At 53.5% G+C, this 15,060-nt stretch overlaps 1 protein-coding gene across 5 annotated transcripts in view; it reads right to left on the bottom strand.

The window, feature by feature from the left end:
* Positions 1-511: 511 nt before the first annotated feature.
* The window catches only part of LOC119845521 (CYFIP-related Rac1 interactor A-like), a 38,441-nt gene continuing 23,892 nt past the window's right edge, over positions 512-15,060 (bottom strand). The window contains exons 1-12 of one of the 5 annotated variants that reach the window (XM_038377907.2): positions 13,502-14,066; positions 13,202-13,282; positions 9,986-10,065; positions 8,736-8,857; positions 8,538-8,643; positions 7,530-7,666; positions 6,967-7,044; positions 6,270-6,386; positions 5,725-5,804; positions 5,212-5,338; positions 3,923-3,993; positions 512-1,306 (exon numbers count right to left, since the gene is read on the bottom strand). In XM_038377907.2, the coding sequence (XP_038233835.1) occupies positions 1,243-1,306; positions 3,923-3,993; positions 5,212-5,338; positions 5,725-5,804; positions 6,270-6,386; positions 6,967-7,044; positions 7,530-7,666; positions 8,538-8,643; positions 8,736-8,857; positions 9,986-10,058 (975 nt within the window). In that variant the 5' untranslated portion in view covers positions 10,059-10,065; positions 13,202-13,282; positions 13,502-14,066 and the 3' untranslated portion in view covers positions 512-1,242. Of the gene's footprint in view, positions 1,307-3,922; positions 3,994-5,211; positions 5,339-5,724; positions 5,805-6,269; positions 6,387-6,966; positions 7,045-7,529; positions 7,667-8,537; positions 8,644-8,735; positions 8,858-9,985; positions 12,323-13,201; positions 13,283-13,501; positions 14,074-15,060 lie in introns of those variants that run through there. The other 4 variants (XM_038377909.2, XM_038377904.2, XM_038377908.2 and 1 more) reach the window with 4 other exon arrangements.

Raw genomic sequence — 15,060 nt, 5'->3', positions numbered from 1 at the left:
GCTATTCCGGTAGTAGCCTTTGCCAGCTGGAATCAGGAGTGGACTAAAGCCAGAGTGCTGGATCCTTGGCCCCCAAGTCCCCATGTTCGAGGGGTCCCAGCTGCAACAGGAAGGCAGTGGCACAGGTGGAAGGGGTTAGGCTGCCCCACTTAGGAGGAAGATCAAGGGCTCTGGCGTGAGGAAGACGGTGCCTCTCTGCGGGGGGGAGGGGGTCAAGCCCAGGAGGAAGAGGCTGCTGGGAGCCCTCAACATTTTGCAGCAAAAGGGGATGAAATACTGGTGGATCTTTTTAGAGCATGGGCTGGCACCGCTATAATGTAGGGAATGCTGTGTTGTCGCCCTCTCCCTACAGCTAGCAGGGGAAGCAATGACTGTGGGGTGACCTCTCTGGGCCCAGCGTGCTCAGGGGGCAATGGACAGCTAATTGCAGGGGGGTTGCCCGTGACCCCTTCCCCCTGTGGAGCAAGCCCTGGTGAGGCCAAGCAACAGAGACGGTGCCAGTCTGGCAATAAACAGATTAAATGTTATTTTATTTCACACAAAAATGTACAAAATAACAGGTGAGTGGATTTTAATTGTTTTATATTAAAAATCTAAGAGGTGCCACTGAGCTATTTTCAATGGACTCAGTGCAGGAGGTTTTCAAGATGATGTCTTTTTCTTCTTCTTCATCATCATCATCATCGTCACAGCCGGACCCTTGGAGTAATTCGCGCACATTATTTACATCTGTCAGGAGTGGCGGCTTCCTGCCGGCCCTGCCCTGGACCCCTCCCTTCGCACTTGGGGGGCGTAGTCCAGATAAAGTGACCCTACATTGTACCCCTGTGGGAACCATGGGACGCCCCCCCTGCTCCCGGGCTTCCATCCCCTAGCCCCCACCCCAAACTCAGGCAGGCTAAGAACTGGACATGTCACATCACCACTGATGAGGTGCTGGGGGTGGGAAATGGAACGGAGACGCACGGAGTGGGTGACACACAGCCTGCCAGAGTTGGACACCGATCTTCTTTGGAGGGAGGCTGGGGGCGTTGGGGAGGGCGGATTTCTGGGCTGCTTAGTTCTTGTATTTCTGCATTTTTATTTTTTAAAAACTTTTTTCCCTTTCTTTACAAAATGAGGAATATGATCATGGTTATTTATAGCAACATGGCAACATTTAAAATTTTCTGCTGACAGTTCTAAGTTAAGCCATCAGGCCTCAGCCAGACAGATCCCCCCACCCCACCCCTCTCGAGGCGCTCACTGCAGCAGGGCCCGGATTTGCTTGGACGTGGTGTCGTCGTTGAGGTGCCGGGTGGTGTACCTGCAAATGGAGGAGAGGGATTTATGCCACTGAAGAGTCCACATGGTGTTTTTCAAGCCATTAAGCCTCCTCTCTGTCTCCCAGAACCAACTGTCGTGACGAGTTCAGGTCAAGCCATTTTGATCACATTGTGGTGTTTACGCTGACTCCACATTTTAATCCTGTCCCACCAGGAAACCTCTAAACAGTGAATGCTCAGGACAAAGAAGGGAACGGCAAGGCACAGACAGGAATCTAAGGCAAGCAACGGAGTGGGAATTTACCACGCACGGTAGGACTAATGCCCCTTATGAAGGAGCCATTTATCTTGTGAAGTGGGATTTAGACTGAGAACCTGTGTGTGACAAGGGGTCTAATCCAAGGGATGGGAATTGTACTTTATAACACAGAGTCCAGCCACAAGAAATGCGCCTTGAAGCACACCTGAACCCTGACCCTTTCCCCGACACAACGCCAGCAGCCTAGCTGCTTCAGATACCAGATTCAAATATGCTGGAGACCAGCACTCCAAAGGATATGTCTAATGGGAGCAGATCCCAAGCACAGCTGAGATTAACCTAAACATCTATCGGAGAACGTCTCCGAGTCCATGGGTGTGCTACAGCCGACGCTCAAAAGGAAGCTTGGTGGACCTGGAACCAAGAGTTTTAGTTCCTTGCATTTTTGATCAATGCCTCAGAGAGCAATGGGCGTGCACCAGAAACCCAATCTTTGCACTGGCTGATTCAGGGACTTGAAAGCATGATTACTATGGGTATTACTGCCGTGCCTGGGGGCCTTAGCTGAGACTGTGTTAGGTGCTGCACATACGCATAGTAAGAGATGGTCTTTTGCCTCATAGAGCTCAGTCTAAATAGACAAGACAGGTGAGAGAAAGGGCCGTATTATTACCCTCATTTTACAGATGGGGAAACTAAGGCATAAAGTGACTAGTCTGGGGTCGCACAGGTTGTCAGCAGTAGAGGTGGGAGTGTGAACCTGGATCTCCTGTGGCCCATTCCAGGGCCTCAGTCACAAAACCAACTGGCTGTCTGTAGAGACAAGGCGCCTTGAATCTGTAGGTCACTGACTCACACCCAGCCTAGCTCAGTAGCAATCTATAGGGGCTACCACCGGACAGCGGTTTGGTGACCTGTCTGAAATGAGTTGGAGAGTTCTCAGTGGGCAGGTGTCTCCATGATAGGAAAACACCCAGCACAGCTGATGAAAATCAGCCTCTCTGTTGGCACTTTCTTCAGCAGAGTCAAGGACTGAACAAGCCATAAAGTCTGAGTTGCTCCCACCCTTCTGGGAGTTCGGGGGTGGGGAGGGGCGGGAAGTGGGGCATCTGCTACTGGACTAGTCTTGTAGTGGAATGAATTTGAGCTCCCAGGTCTGTGAGCCTGGCACCTTGAAATGCCCGGGGAAAGATTAAATCAAGGGAGAACCGAAGCCATTCTAGTTATTGCTGGTCTGTCTGCTGAATGCACTGTCTGATCTCGGCTTGGCTCCTGGAGGCTTTGAGCTCTATTCCGTGCAAGTGTTTTCGAGAAGAGAGTTCTCAGCAGCCTTTCTTGCTCAGCAAGGGAGGAGATGGGGCAGACGAGCCTCTCTTACCAAAACAGTCACAGAGAGTGGACTTTATGCTAATTCACAAAGAAGAGAACAAACGTACGTGTGTGTGTGTGTGTGTGTGTGTGTGGTCTAGCGCAGGCCAGAGAACTCCTCCAAAATAATTCCTAGAGCGGATCTTTTAGAAAAATATCCAATCTTGATTTTAAAATTGTCAGTGTTGGGGAATCCTTCACAATCCTGGGTAAATTGTTCCAATGGTTAATTACCCTCATTGTGAAAAATGTATGCCTTATTTCCAGTCTGAATATGTCTAGTGTCAACTTCCAGCCATTGGTTCATGTTAGACCTTTCTCTGCTAGATCGAATCCACACACGCACCATTTATCAGAGCTGACAAGGGGATTTAGAGTACACCTACTCAGCAAATGAAATTGTGGTTGTAGCATGGGTCGCATGTCCCCACTAGTTTTAACGTAGCTCGTGTGGGCAACAATAGCAGTGAAAACACAGCAGCACAGACCCTGGCCAGCAACCTCAGGATGTACCCAGAGTCCCCAGCAGGCTTGTACTGGGGTCAGCAAGCCCATGTCACCATGTCTTCATGACCATCGTTCCCTGCACCAGCTGCGTTTGCTAGGTATGCCAACCTGTACTACAATCCCACTTTCATTTGCTGTGTAGATGTAACCAAAGACATACGACTCTCATTGACATTCCCCAGCTGGCTGAGAAAGTCTTGTCTCTCTCTGATACAGCTGCTGAAATCCCTGTCAGCACGGGTGGAATTTCCACCTTCTCAGCATTACCACTCTAATTAGCGATGCTGTTTCTGCATTGTGGATGTGTTTCCACTGGGAACTAGCACCAAACCTGACCAGGTAGTCCCTGCCCTTGATTGTGATCTGAGCTGGCTCTGTGGGGGGAAGAAGAATCCTGAGGCTTTTTTCGGCAGTGAAGAAGGAAAGGAAAGGCATCTTATGTGACCGCATCTCCTGTTTTGGCCCCACTCTCCTTCTCAGTGCGAAGGCAGCTGATGATCCGGGAGGACAGAGCTATACATACCTCAGTGCGTTCAGGAGCCCCTCTGTGCTGGTTGAAGGCTGATCTTTCAAGACTTTGATGCATCCTTTCATCTACCAGGATTAAAGAGAGAGAGCCAGGCGGGTCAGCGCTCAAATGAAAAGAGAACATGGCAGGTGGGAGCAGGGAACGGCAGCCCCCTTACCCACACCTCCTGAGGAAGGACGGAGTGTTCTCTCTTAGCCCGTCCTTCTCACACTTCCCAGCTGTGTCTTGGCTTCCCTGTCCCTCTCGTTTTTGGCTTTGTCTCCACCCAGCAGACGAAGGGGTGATTGTCGTGTAGGTAGGTACAAGCACCTTTGCCTCAGTCTAGCTAGCATGGTTAAGAACAGCAGGGAAGACATGGTGGGCCAGCAACCTGAATGCGTACCCAGGATCCCCTGCCGGGCAGATTAAAGCACTGAAATCACACCTTCATTTGCTGAGTAGACATACCCTTTGTTTGTTAAAATGTCCCACTGCTGCTGCTACTGGTTGGGAACTCCAGTGTAGACAAGGCCCCAGGTGTATTAACCACAATTCTAAGACCTCCTCTGAGAAGAGTTAAAACACCAGCCACTGACCACCTCTAGGTTTCTCACCGGTGCTTTCCCCAGTGGATCTGCATCCAGTGGTGGGAAATGTTTAGTCTTGAGACAGCCTTAGTTTCTTCCTCCATCTGTCTCTTTATCTCCACTACTTCCTTCCTACCTTATTCATAAAATCTTGGAGTGGGAATTGTCCCGCACCCGCACTGCGTTCTAGGCTGACCGCTGTGACTCTCAGCTGGCTGCCAGCTGCTCACGTGTGATGCGTGGAGTCCCCTGTCCTGCAGTGTGTCTCGTGCACATTACTGCAGATGGGAATCTAGCTGTGGTATGACTCATGGTCTTCAGGCAACCAGGAAAGCCAAAAGTGAACCGCCACTCAGGCTGGCCGGTAAGTCCTGTGCCAAGCGTGACTCTGCCGGATGTTACCCCTTGCGTATCTCACGCTGACCAAGACCTCATTGCTCAGAGATAGGAGAGCAGGAGCGATTCTTGCTCGGCTACTTGTGATGGGCTCATCCAGCCCAGAAGAACCAATAGAACCTGGGTGGAGGTGAAGTGTCTTCTCTCTGACTCTGCCCTTATCCAAGGGGTGGCTAGCAGGACAGCTCCTGCTAACCACCAAACCTATGCCTGTAGGCCCCATAGCACTCCCCATCTCTGGCTTCACTGCCTCATGATTTTTTTTTCTAGTGCCCCTTTGCTGGGCACTGCACCATCTATTGAGACCAAGGTGTCACTCACGTCAATTTTGGAGGTCTTTGCAAAAGCCCCTACGGGGTGAACGTGATCGTAGAGGATAATGACTCCAACCATCACTCGCATGCAGAAGAGAAGAGTCTCGGTGTTGGTAAACCGGCTCCTGTATTCCCTGAAATCAAGAGCGGGGTCAAAGTGACAAGCAGAGGGAAGTCTAGCAGTGTTTGACTTAGTGTCCTTATTGCTGCTGGCAAGTGAAGGGAGATGAGAAGGAGTGTCCCAGGGGGAGTCACAGGTGGGAGAGCTTCTACTTGTACATGCCCCTTCTATATGGGTGCCTATATGTGTTTACAAGCTGGGCTTGGGGACCTGCAAGAATCTCTCAGCGCTCAGGAGATGCATGGATTCACTCCTGATAGGGTGACTGCTTAGTCCCGGCCTTCCCAGTGTACGTTGATGGTATTCCCTCCCTTGGCTTCCTGCTGGCCTGTGATTTTAGAAGCCATCTGCCAGCCCGGGTTCCGCGCCTAGGCACACGGGCCAGGGTGAAATACTCACGGGGTCTCCAGCATCACCCTACAGACACAGGCCATGGTGCTTAGACAGTCAGTTGTGTCCTCAATGGGGAGGGTCTTGTTCTGAAAGGAGAGGACGAGAGAGACACTAGATTTGCCTGCTGATCCCATGTGCCCCTCGCTGGAGGGGAGGCATCAGTTAGGGACTGAATCACTTCATCGTATTGCTATTTCCCTAACCCCTGTTCAGTTGGTCTCCCTCCATAAACTCCCCTGCCTATGCTGCTATGGACAACTCTCCATGCCTGTGGCTTATACACCTGTTTCTTATGACAATGGACGTCCATGACCAGGGATGTTGGAAACGTGCTGAATTAGTGAAGGAACCCTTCCACAGCTCGCATCCTGTTTTCTCTCATGGTGAATCGTTGGGCCAAATTTACTGCTGGGTACAGCTTGATTGACTTCAATGGTGTCTCACTGGTTTACCCAACAGGTACATCTAGGCTATTGTCTATATTTCTCTCCTCCAGCCCCCCCTCTTCTCTTGGTTTTTGGTTTCTCTTTCTGTCTTTGGGGCTCACTCACCTCTGAAACAAACTTGGTTGTGGCGTTGCTTAGAGTTTTAAGCATAGGCGTGGCCTCTGCGTAGAAGAGAGACATCCTGTTGGCCATTTCATTGTTAACGTCGCTCTCAGCATCCAACTGCAGGACATGAGATGTGAAAGACGGCTTGGTCACGTTAATCCCAACAGGGCTGGGCAAATGCTGAAAATGTCTGAGCCCATCCTAATCTGCCCTATTGGAATGCGCTGAACAGACCCAGACTATAACCTCGCCAGCTCACATCTCCCACTTCAGGTCTGGGATTGCTGAATTTGGGGGCTCAACCCAAACCGGCTTCAGGTTTGTTCACCCCAGGCCTTGCTGGTACTGCAGAGTGGCGAGGGGACCTAACTCAGCTGGCCTCCAGTTCGTTCTGCGCATCTCTTTATGAGAGGCCCACCCACTGCCTGTGTCCTCCACTGCTTGGTCCTCGAGATGTTTAGTTCTCCCAACCATCTGGTAGAGCATCGAGTGACAAGCAATGCCCCTGCAAGAATCTCTCATCTTACTTTTCTAGCAGTTTATGTAGAGTTCACCCCCAAACCTTTTTACCCAGTGTTAACCTGGGCAGCAAGGATAAAAAGACCTCCATATCCATGCTCGTTCCATGCTAGGCTTCATCCCCACACTGCTCTGACAGTGGAACTCAAACCCTTTGGGAGGGGGACCGACCTCTTACCTGTAAATTGTTAATGCGATTTCGGCTGAGGGTTCTTCTGTAGTAGCTAAAATCGTTCTGGATGGCAGGGTTGGTCATCTGCAGCAAACATGGACAGAGAAGATTGGAGGTCTGGTCAACTGCTCTTGGTAATGCTCCCATAGGGCAGAATGGGCCTTACATCTGGATCTGTTAGACAGGGGGCCAGTTTCCGAGAGATGGTTGAAAGAGGAGTGGATAAAACTCTCAAAATCTAGCATAAGGGATGATACCCCAGTGGCGATTGGTGGGAATGGTCCAGAGGACCTAATGTAGGCTAGTTCCACTGCCCGTTTGTCTAACGAGCGATTCGTTTGGTTTATGTTTGCATGTCTAGTAAAGCAGAGCTAATTCACCAAGTCACAACTTAGCATTACAAGGAGGAACATGCGAGGGAATATTGACTCCCTGAAGAGCATGGCTTGTGTTGGGCTGTTACTGCGTCATGCAGCACTGGTTCTCTAAACCAACAGACCATCACTGGGAAAGCCGAGTTTCCGAGCTCCGGTGTTCTGTCTCCACCGGGACATGCAAAGCTTCCCTACCTTGAACTCGTCGAAGCTGAGGGTGAAATGTAGGATTTCTGCAAACTGCTTTGCTAGGGCTTGTTCTCTCTCAAGATGCTGAGTCGGCGCATAGGGCGGGCTAGTCAGAGCTTCCAGCAAGCTGCGCAAAGCATTCTCTGGGACCGGGAGGAGAGAAAAAGATGCATTGCAGGGCGGCATGTCACCCTATGAACACAAAGCAATTGCCAGCGCTCCAGGCTTAACCTCTCCCCCCCGCCTCCCCCAGCATGGAGCAGTTCAGACTTAGCTGGCAGCAGACTTAACTGCAGGTTCTGGGATGTAACCTCCCCATCTCCTGCACTCAGGGGCTTGTCTACCTCTCCTGACCCAGGGACACACACCAGCGGTGTTTCCCCTCTCCGCAAGCTGTTGGAAGCAAATCTCTTCATTCTCGCTTAACAGCGGGGTTATTTCCTGAGTGAATCCCCTTGATCTCATTCCAAAGGTGAGCAGCCCCCGGATGGCTCAGCAAAGGAAGGGAGCTGGCCTATTTCAGCCACTCAATCACTTGATGTCACTGGAACAGAGCAGATAATCTGATCTGTTGTGTCCACTTCAGCCCCTTTCAGCCAATCTGCTTTTCAAATATTGATGAATCTAGCCTCTCCATCTCCCCTCCCCAGTGAGCAAGAGCTGTTTTGCAAGCCCCATTTTACAGATGGGGAAACTGAGGCACAGTGTCACAGTGACTTGCCTTAGACACGCAAGTCAGGGGCAGAATCAGGACTTGAACTCAGGGCGGAGCCCCACTCCTGAGCCTTAACTACTAGACCATCCTCCCCTCTGAAGCCCAAGGCCAAATGCTGCAGTCCTTGCTGAGGCAATGCGCCGGTTGTTCTGAATGAAGGACAGGTGGGTGCGGCCCAGTTATAGCATTTGGAGTGACCTGCAGGGCAGGGCGCTGGATGTGGGCTGAGGGTAGCAGTTTTGTGCAGGTGTTCGGGGGACGGGAATTGAGATTGCGTTATTAATGGAGCTTGGCCTCACCCAGTCGAAGAGAGAACTCATAGAAGCGTTTCAGCTTTGCCACTAGAGGACACACTGCGTTCCAGGCCTTCTCCTGTAGCGGGAGGTCATTGGGATTTTGGATTGCCTGCAAGGAACCGAGATGGCAAGCTCATCATTAGTGCCTGAATCCCTGCCCGTGTCCCCAGGCCAAGGGCTGGAGGAGCTGAAGAGCTTTACCTCTCGAATCTCCAGCCCAGCCCCCGTGTAGGATTGCAGTTCAGCCAGGATGATCTGTGCCTCCTCTAGCACGGCATTGACCTGGTTCCACACAGCTGTCTCGGCTTCTGTGGGCTGAGCATCTGCATTGGATCACCCCCCCCCCCAAAAAGCAACATTTCAGCGTGTGCGTCGGACAGCGAGAGGGAGGGATCTTTGGCGGCCAGTCCCTGAGCAGTGTTAGACCCGGGGAAACGCACTGGCTTGTCTGGGGCACGAGGGCAGACGGCGCAATTCTTCTGCCTCCGGCTGTGGAGAAAGTGCCGGCGAGAGATGCGATAAAGGGAATTAGAAAACCTCCCACCAGTAGGGCCAGGCCCCGGCTAGTGCTAGGCCTCCTCTATCCGCTCGTCAGATCTGAACCTTCTGGAGACCTGGCTCTCCTCTCCCCAGTGATCTAATCACACACGCAGGCTCCCAACGGAAAAGAAACATGTGCAAAGGAAACAACACAAAGCAAACCAAAGGGAAGAAACGTCTCCTGCTGAGAGAACAACCCAATTGGAATGAGATGCCTTGGAATACGACTCCCCTCCATGGGCTTGGTTCTGATCCCAAAGCAAATCAGGAGTCAATGGACCTACAGTAACATCATACTGGTGTGAGGAGGGGAATGGGGCCCTTTCTTTCTTGACTGGGCCGGACTCCGGGCTCAACTTCCAATCTTACTGCTCCTGAATGGGCCCGTCAGATCCCTTCCTGCCTCACTTTGCACGGGAGAACAGCTCCCTGTTAACTAACATTGTCTCTTTGGAATAATGCGTGGGACTGAGATGATTTACATGGCAGGTAAATGTTAAGAATTGAAGCTTCTGGCTGGGATCTGAATGCCTGGCTGAGCTTCTGTCGGTGGCTTTGGGTTATAATCAACAGAGCAGTGACCAGAAGGGGAAGATAACCTTACAGGGATGGAACTGGCACTAGGGATGGAGAGCTAAGCCCACCTCCAGCTCTGAAATGCCCCTACCAACATCCTGAATGGCCTGACAGCCCTTTTGGAAACCAGCCTTTTAAATCCTCCAACACCTGGCAAGACCAGCTTCCTGAGAAGGAAATTGCCTATGGGAGACCAAGCAGGATGGTGAGTGGGGAGGAAATCGCTACAATTTCTGGAATGGGTACGATGCCATGGGAGATTAACTGAGACGACAACTCAAAATGACATGAATGGGGGGGGGGGAATAAAAAATAAAATAAAAATCCCATCTCACGTTCAAAGTCAAGGAAAAAATTAGGGCCTTGTTCAAGTTCGTTATAAGTCAACACTTTAAGAAGGTTCCCCATGTGACACCTGCAAGAGAAGAGACAAAAGGAAAAAAATACGATGGGTAGTGAGGTGGCGTTCATGGAAGGAAGCAGTGGGAGCACTAGCCTGAGGGAAACATCTGGGCAGCAGGAAGAGCCCCTCGGGCATCAGAGCGTCAAGGGGTTTGGCTGGCTGTGTGACTCCAGAATGTTTGTGGCCGCACGTAAGAGGTGCCAGTTGTTGGCTCTTCGTAAGCAAGAGCCTAAGGGAGGCAAAGGCTATTTAGCCCAGCAACTTTGCAGCACGCGGTAATTCTAACCTTAAAGAGCCGTGCTGCTCAGTTAGAACGAGCTGAGGCTCATTAGAGACTCTCCCAAGATCTTGATGGCGACTGCAGCCATACGTGGCTCACGGGAGGGCGGCCCGGCAGCTGCTCCCAGCCCAATGAGCTGCAGCCTCTTCCTGCCCCCAGATGGAGATGAGCGTTGGCTGATGGGGGTGGTGACCAACAGTAACAAACAAAGTGAGGGAGAGCCGCTGTTCTCCAGGAAGGGCCGGGGCAGGGGGGAATGGTCCCAGGGCTTTCTGGAGTCCCACTGCATGGGGTGGGTGTGTCTCATTTCATCTCCAAAGCCAATATCTTCCCCTTGAGTCTCAGGGAGGTAATTACACAGCAGCATGGAACATCCATCTACCCCACAATTACAGCCGGCTCCGGGGACCCGGAGGCAACATGGTTCCGATGAGACTTTAACCTCCTGGCCCATACCCAGGCTGAAGCTTTGGACGTGTCCAGCCCTGGTTCCAGAACATGGGTCTGGGCCAGGCTCTGCTACAAATTGGCAGCATGTTTGGAAGGGAGTCTCCTGACTTGCTGACAGTCAGGAGGTACCTGGAGCTCTGCTGGGGGAATTGCTCATGTGACAACCAGGAAAGGTCATTGAATGGGGCCTTAGGGCTGAGCCATCCCTCCTGGCCCCATCTCCAGCCTCGCGCTGCAAGGGCCTCCCCAGCACTGCAGAGCCAGAAGACTATTTTGGGCTCCCCCCAGGCCTCTCTGAGCCAGACTCTGTGGTGAACAGAGCGCTCACCTCTCAGCCCCCGCCGGGAGGCAGCGTATGAGCTGTGCTGCTCTGGCACTATTTTTACACCCCTCGGGTTTTCCTGAGCGCTGACTCTGAGCTGCTTCTCTGGGTGGATGAGGAGGGGCAGCCACGGGGGCTCTTGTCTCGCTGGTTTGCCCAGGTTATTCAAAGGCAGGTGGGTTATTTTAGGAGTGACCCCAGCTTTCTGTCGTCCTTGTTCCCTTTCCTACCCCCTCGGGAGCGCCGGACCCTCTTCAGCACTGGTGCAGCTTACAGAGCGAGCTCTAGCCTGGGTGTGTTTTGACCATGGGGGCCTCTCACCCCACAGCAAGCAGTGGGGTGGCATTGCCAGCATGAACAAGTCTCTGTTTTAGTTCTCATTGTGCTGCTCCCTGACCTGACTCATCCTCAAGCTCCAGGGGCTGGGGCCAAAGGGAGTTTCGCTCCCTGAAGCTATTGGATGTTGCCTGCAGTACAATGAGGCAGCACAAATCCTTCCTTCCTCCTTCTGCGGCAGCATGTGACCGGCCGTTACAGGCAGACGGGCTCTTTGGGGGCTTGTTGGCCTGCCGGGAGGCTTATTAGTGGTCCAAGTCCTACAGGCTTGTGAGCTTAGAAGGGGATTCAGGCATCATGGGGCAGACCAGGCAGCTGCCTCGGGAGAGCATGTTTGGGGCTGAGATCCTAGTGTGAACGGCAACGGCCTCTCTCTCTCTCTCCCAAATACCCTCCGGGGGAATGTCACCTCTCCTCCATTGCTGCCATAAATGGATTGCCCAGGTTGCTGGGAAGCCTCGCTCCATAGCAAATCTGTCTTGGCAACTGGATCCCAGAGCCATGGGTGCTGGATAAATACAGAGAGCCAGTGGCCTGGGACCTCTCTGCTTGGGCAGCAGCTGCAGAGCGGTGAGTGCTCCAGCGTGGAGGAATTTCCCCCCCGTTAAGGATAAAACCAGGGGAGCCCCTGAGCTTGCCATTGGCGTCTGCAGGGTGAGGCTGGAGCTGCTCATTCGATGGGGGGACGTAAGATTTCCCTCCCCGGACCCGGCTGGCGATGGAGATGGGATGTGACAGGCGGCAGGGAAATCACATGGTGGTTTCACATGGGAGAGAGTCTATTTATGCCCCACCCCACTCCCCTGCTCAGTGGCCACCCAGGGCCGGCCTTAGGGAAAATGGTGCCCTGGGCGAAAATGTATTTTGGTGCCTCTGGTCCCTGCTGCCTCCCTGGGCTCCAAACACATCGCCCCCATCCCCCCTGGTCCCTGCCACCTCCCCGGGCTCCCAACCCATCCCCCACATCACCCCTGGGCCAACAGCCTCCCCATCTATCCCTCCATCCCCTCTGGCCCCCACAGCCTCCCTGTGCTCCCTAGCCATCGCCCATGGCACCCACCACCTTCCCAGGCTCCCAACCCATCCCCCCATCTCCTCTGGCTCCTGCTACCTCCCCGGGCTCCCTATCCACCCATCCCCCCGGTCCCTGCCAACTCCCCAGGCTCCCCACCCATCCCCCCTGGTCCCCGCCAACTCCCCAGGCTCCCAACCCATCCACCCTGGCTCCCGCTACCTCCCCAGGCTCCCCATCAACCCTGGCCCCCACTGCCTCCCCCAGGCTCCCCAGCCATCCCTCTGGCTCCTGTTGCCTCTCCTGGCCCCCTCATCCATTGCTCCTAGTGCTGCTGCCTCCCTGGGCTCCCCACTCATCACCCCAGGCCCTGCAACCTCCCCTCTCACCCTTTGCCCTGAGCTCCCTTCTGCAGTCTCACACCCCGGGCTTGCACCCACTCCTTGCCTCTCGACCCTGGTGCACCCCCCTGCCCACCAGTAAGGCCGGCCCTGTGTCCACCTGTCCAGCCTGACCTATGGGAGCTGCCAGTGCCAGCCTGTCTCAAGCTAGGGAACTGTTTCCCACTGTTCATTTGGCTGTAGCTGCCCTCGCTCAGAGAGGTCTCTAGGGACGTTGCCAAATGTAATAAGGCCCGTCAGTCAAGCCCGTTGCAGGGACCAGTGTGAATGTATGGTCATCTTTAGAGAGCAGCGGCTTTTCCTCCTGCCAGGCACAGAAATCCCCCAGCCCTGAGCGCGGGACTTACTTTCAAAATCCAGGAAAAAATGAGGACAGTTTTCTAAATCTTTGCCCAATACCTTTATCAGGTTGCCCATGGCCAGCAGACCTGAGCGAGAGAAACAGAACAGAATGGAACAGCACAAGCACTGAGAGGTACATGCCACCGCCCGGAGCACGACGCTCCTCCTCCCACCTGGCCCAGAGCCATCCAACCTCCTGCACCTCTCAGATGGCCCATGCCCGGCGGAAAGCCCCTGGCCAAAAGCTCCCTTGCAGTCATCCCCTCTTACCAGAGGGTGACACTATCAAGCCTGGGCTGACTTACCTGCTTGTGCCAGATACAGCTGGTATCGGCTCTGCAAATACAGGGGAGTCTCCCTCTGCCTCCCCACCTGGCTATGGATTTTGGGATGCAAGAGCAGGTGAGTGGCGGTGAAAGCTGGGCATGCTACAGTTCACAGCACAGCCCTCTGCTCCGCTGCGTCCCTCTCCTGCTGGGTGTCTGCGTGAGGATGTGGAAACGCGACTGCTCTCCCCGCCACTTCTGTTTTTTCTATTTTTGAGGCCGGAGGGGAAGCGGAGAGCTTGTTCCGTGCCTCAAATTTCCTGTGTGAGCCTCTCACATCTTCCCCTCCACCCGAGCTATTCTGCCTCTCAGGACTTCCTCCTAGCCCAGCAGAACGGCAGAGGCCCCCTGGCTTCCCTAACGCTTGCTGCTGCTATTTCTTGGCACCCCATCAGCTGCATTGAGAACCTGTTCGCCTGACTGGCTGTGGTCAGAAGGCAGGAGCTCTTATAGGGCCCACCTAGCATCTGTCTGCCACTGAGGGCACTGGGATGGGAAAACACCTGTCCCCATAACACCATGACCTTTACACTTCCTTAAACGGAGCTGCAGGCAAACCAGTCCCTGTGAAGCTGCATGGGACGGTTCCACAAACGAATGGGAACAGGGCTCCCTGAGCACCAGTATGCATGCGCCCCTTGGGTTTACATACTGCTACTTGAGAGGTCTGGGCTAAGGCCTGGCATGCTTCAGCTGTCCAGCTCCGGGCAGTTCACCATCATCATGAAGTCTCATTATTCCCATTAAGCAGAGGGGGAACCTGAGCAGTGAAGTGACTTGCCCAGCATTACACAGTGAGTCAGTGGCAGAGCAGGAACGGAAGCTGCATTTCCTGACTCCCCATCCAGTGCCCTACCCCTTGGGCAGTCTTGCTCCTTGTCTGTCCTACCATCAGACTCAACCACCTTCATGAACGACCACGATGCGTCCACCCAGTCTGACCTGCCATCAAGGGGCACCAGAGCTCGGTGCTGGGGTCACTGTTGTCGGTCCAGCACTGGTTTGCTTTGCAGTCCAGAAAGACAGCGAAAGAATCCTTGTGCTGGAGAGGAACGCTGTGACCTGAAACCTCCATCTGCTGCTCTCCTAAGGTGCTGCCCATTTGCTGCAGCCTCTGTCAGGATCCCTCAGCCTCTCTCAACTGCAATTTTAAGATACACTAGCCCCCTCACAACCAGGGGTCTCTCAATTTTCTCCTCCAGTCTATTGCTATCACTGATTGTCCCCCCGAGGATGGCTAGGGCAGGGGCAGTATCAACTGCAGGGGTCAAGAAGCCCAACTCCAGGGTACCAAGGCCCTAGTTGCTAGGGCTTACTTGGTAACAGACATTGAGCAGAGGCCTAGGTCAGCCTGGGCGACTATACTCTGTGCTTGTAAAAATGACTCCATGGGGGGGGTGCACCAGGACCCCGGCTAGCAGAGCTCCTCTGCCATTAACTATCTGGCTGATGCTGGCAGGAGTCGGCGCTGGAAGCTGTGCTCTTGCGTAACTTCCTTCAGTGACTCCTGCTATAGCTAGGGTAGCTGGCTATTCCCC

The sequence above is a fragment of the Dermochelys coriacea genome, chromosome 19 (assembly GCF_009764565.3).
Source record: "Dermochelys coriacea isolate rDerCor1 chromosome 19, rDerCor1.pri.v4, whole genome shotgun sequence".
Lineage (NCBI taxonomy): Eukaryota > Metazoa > Chordata > Testudines > Dermochelyidae > Dermochelys > Dermochelys coriacea.
This window is presented reverse-complemented; position numbering and strand designations above follow the sequence as displayed.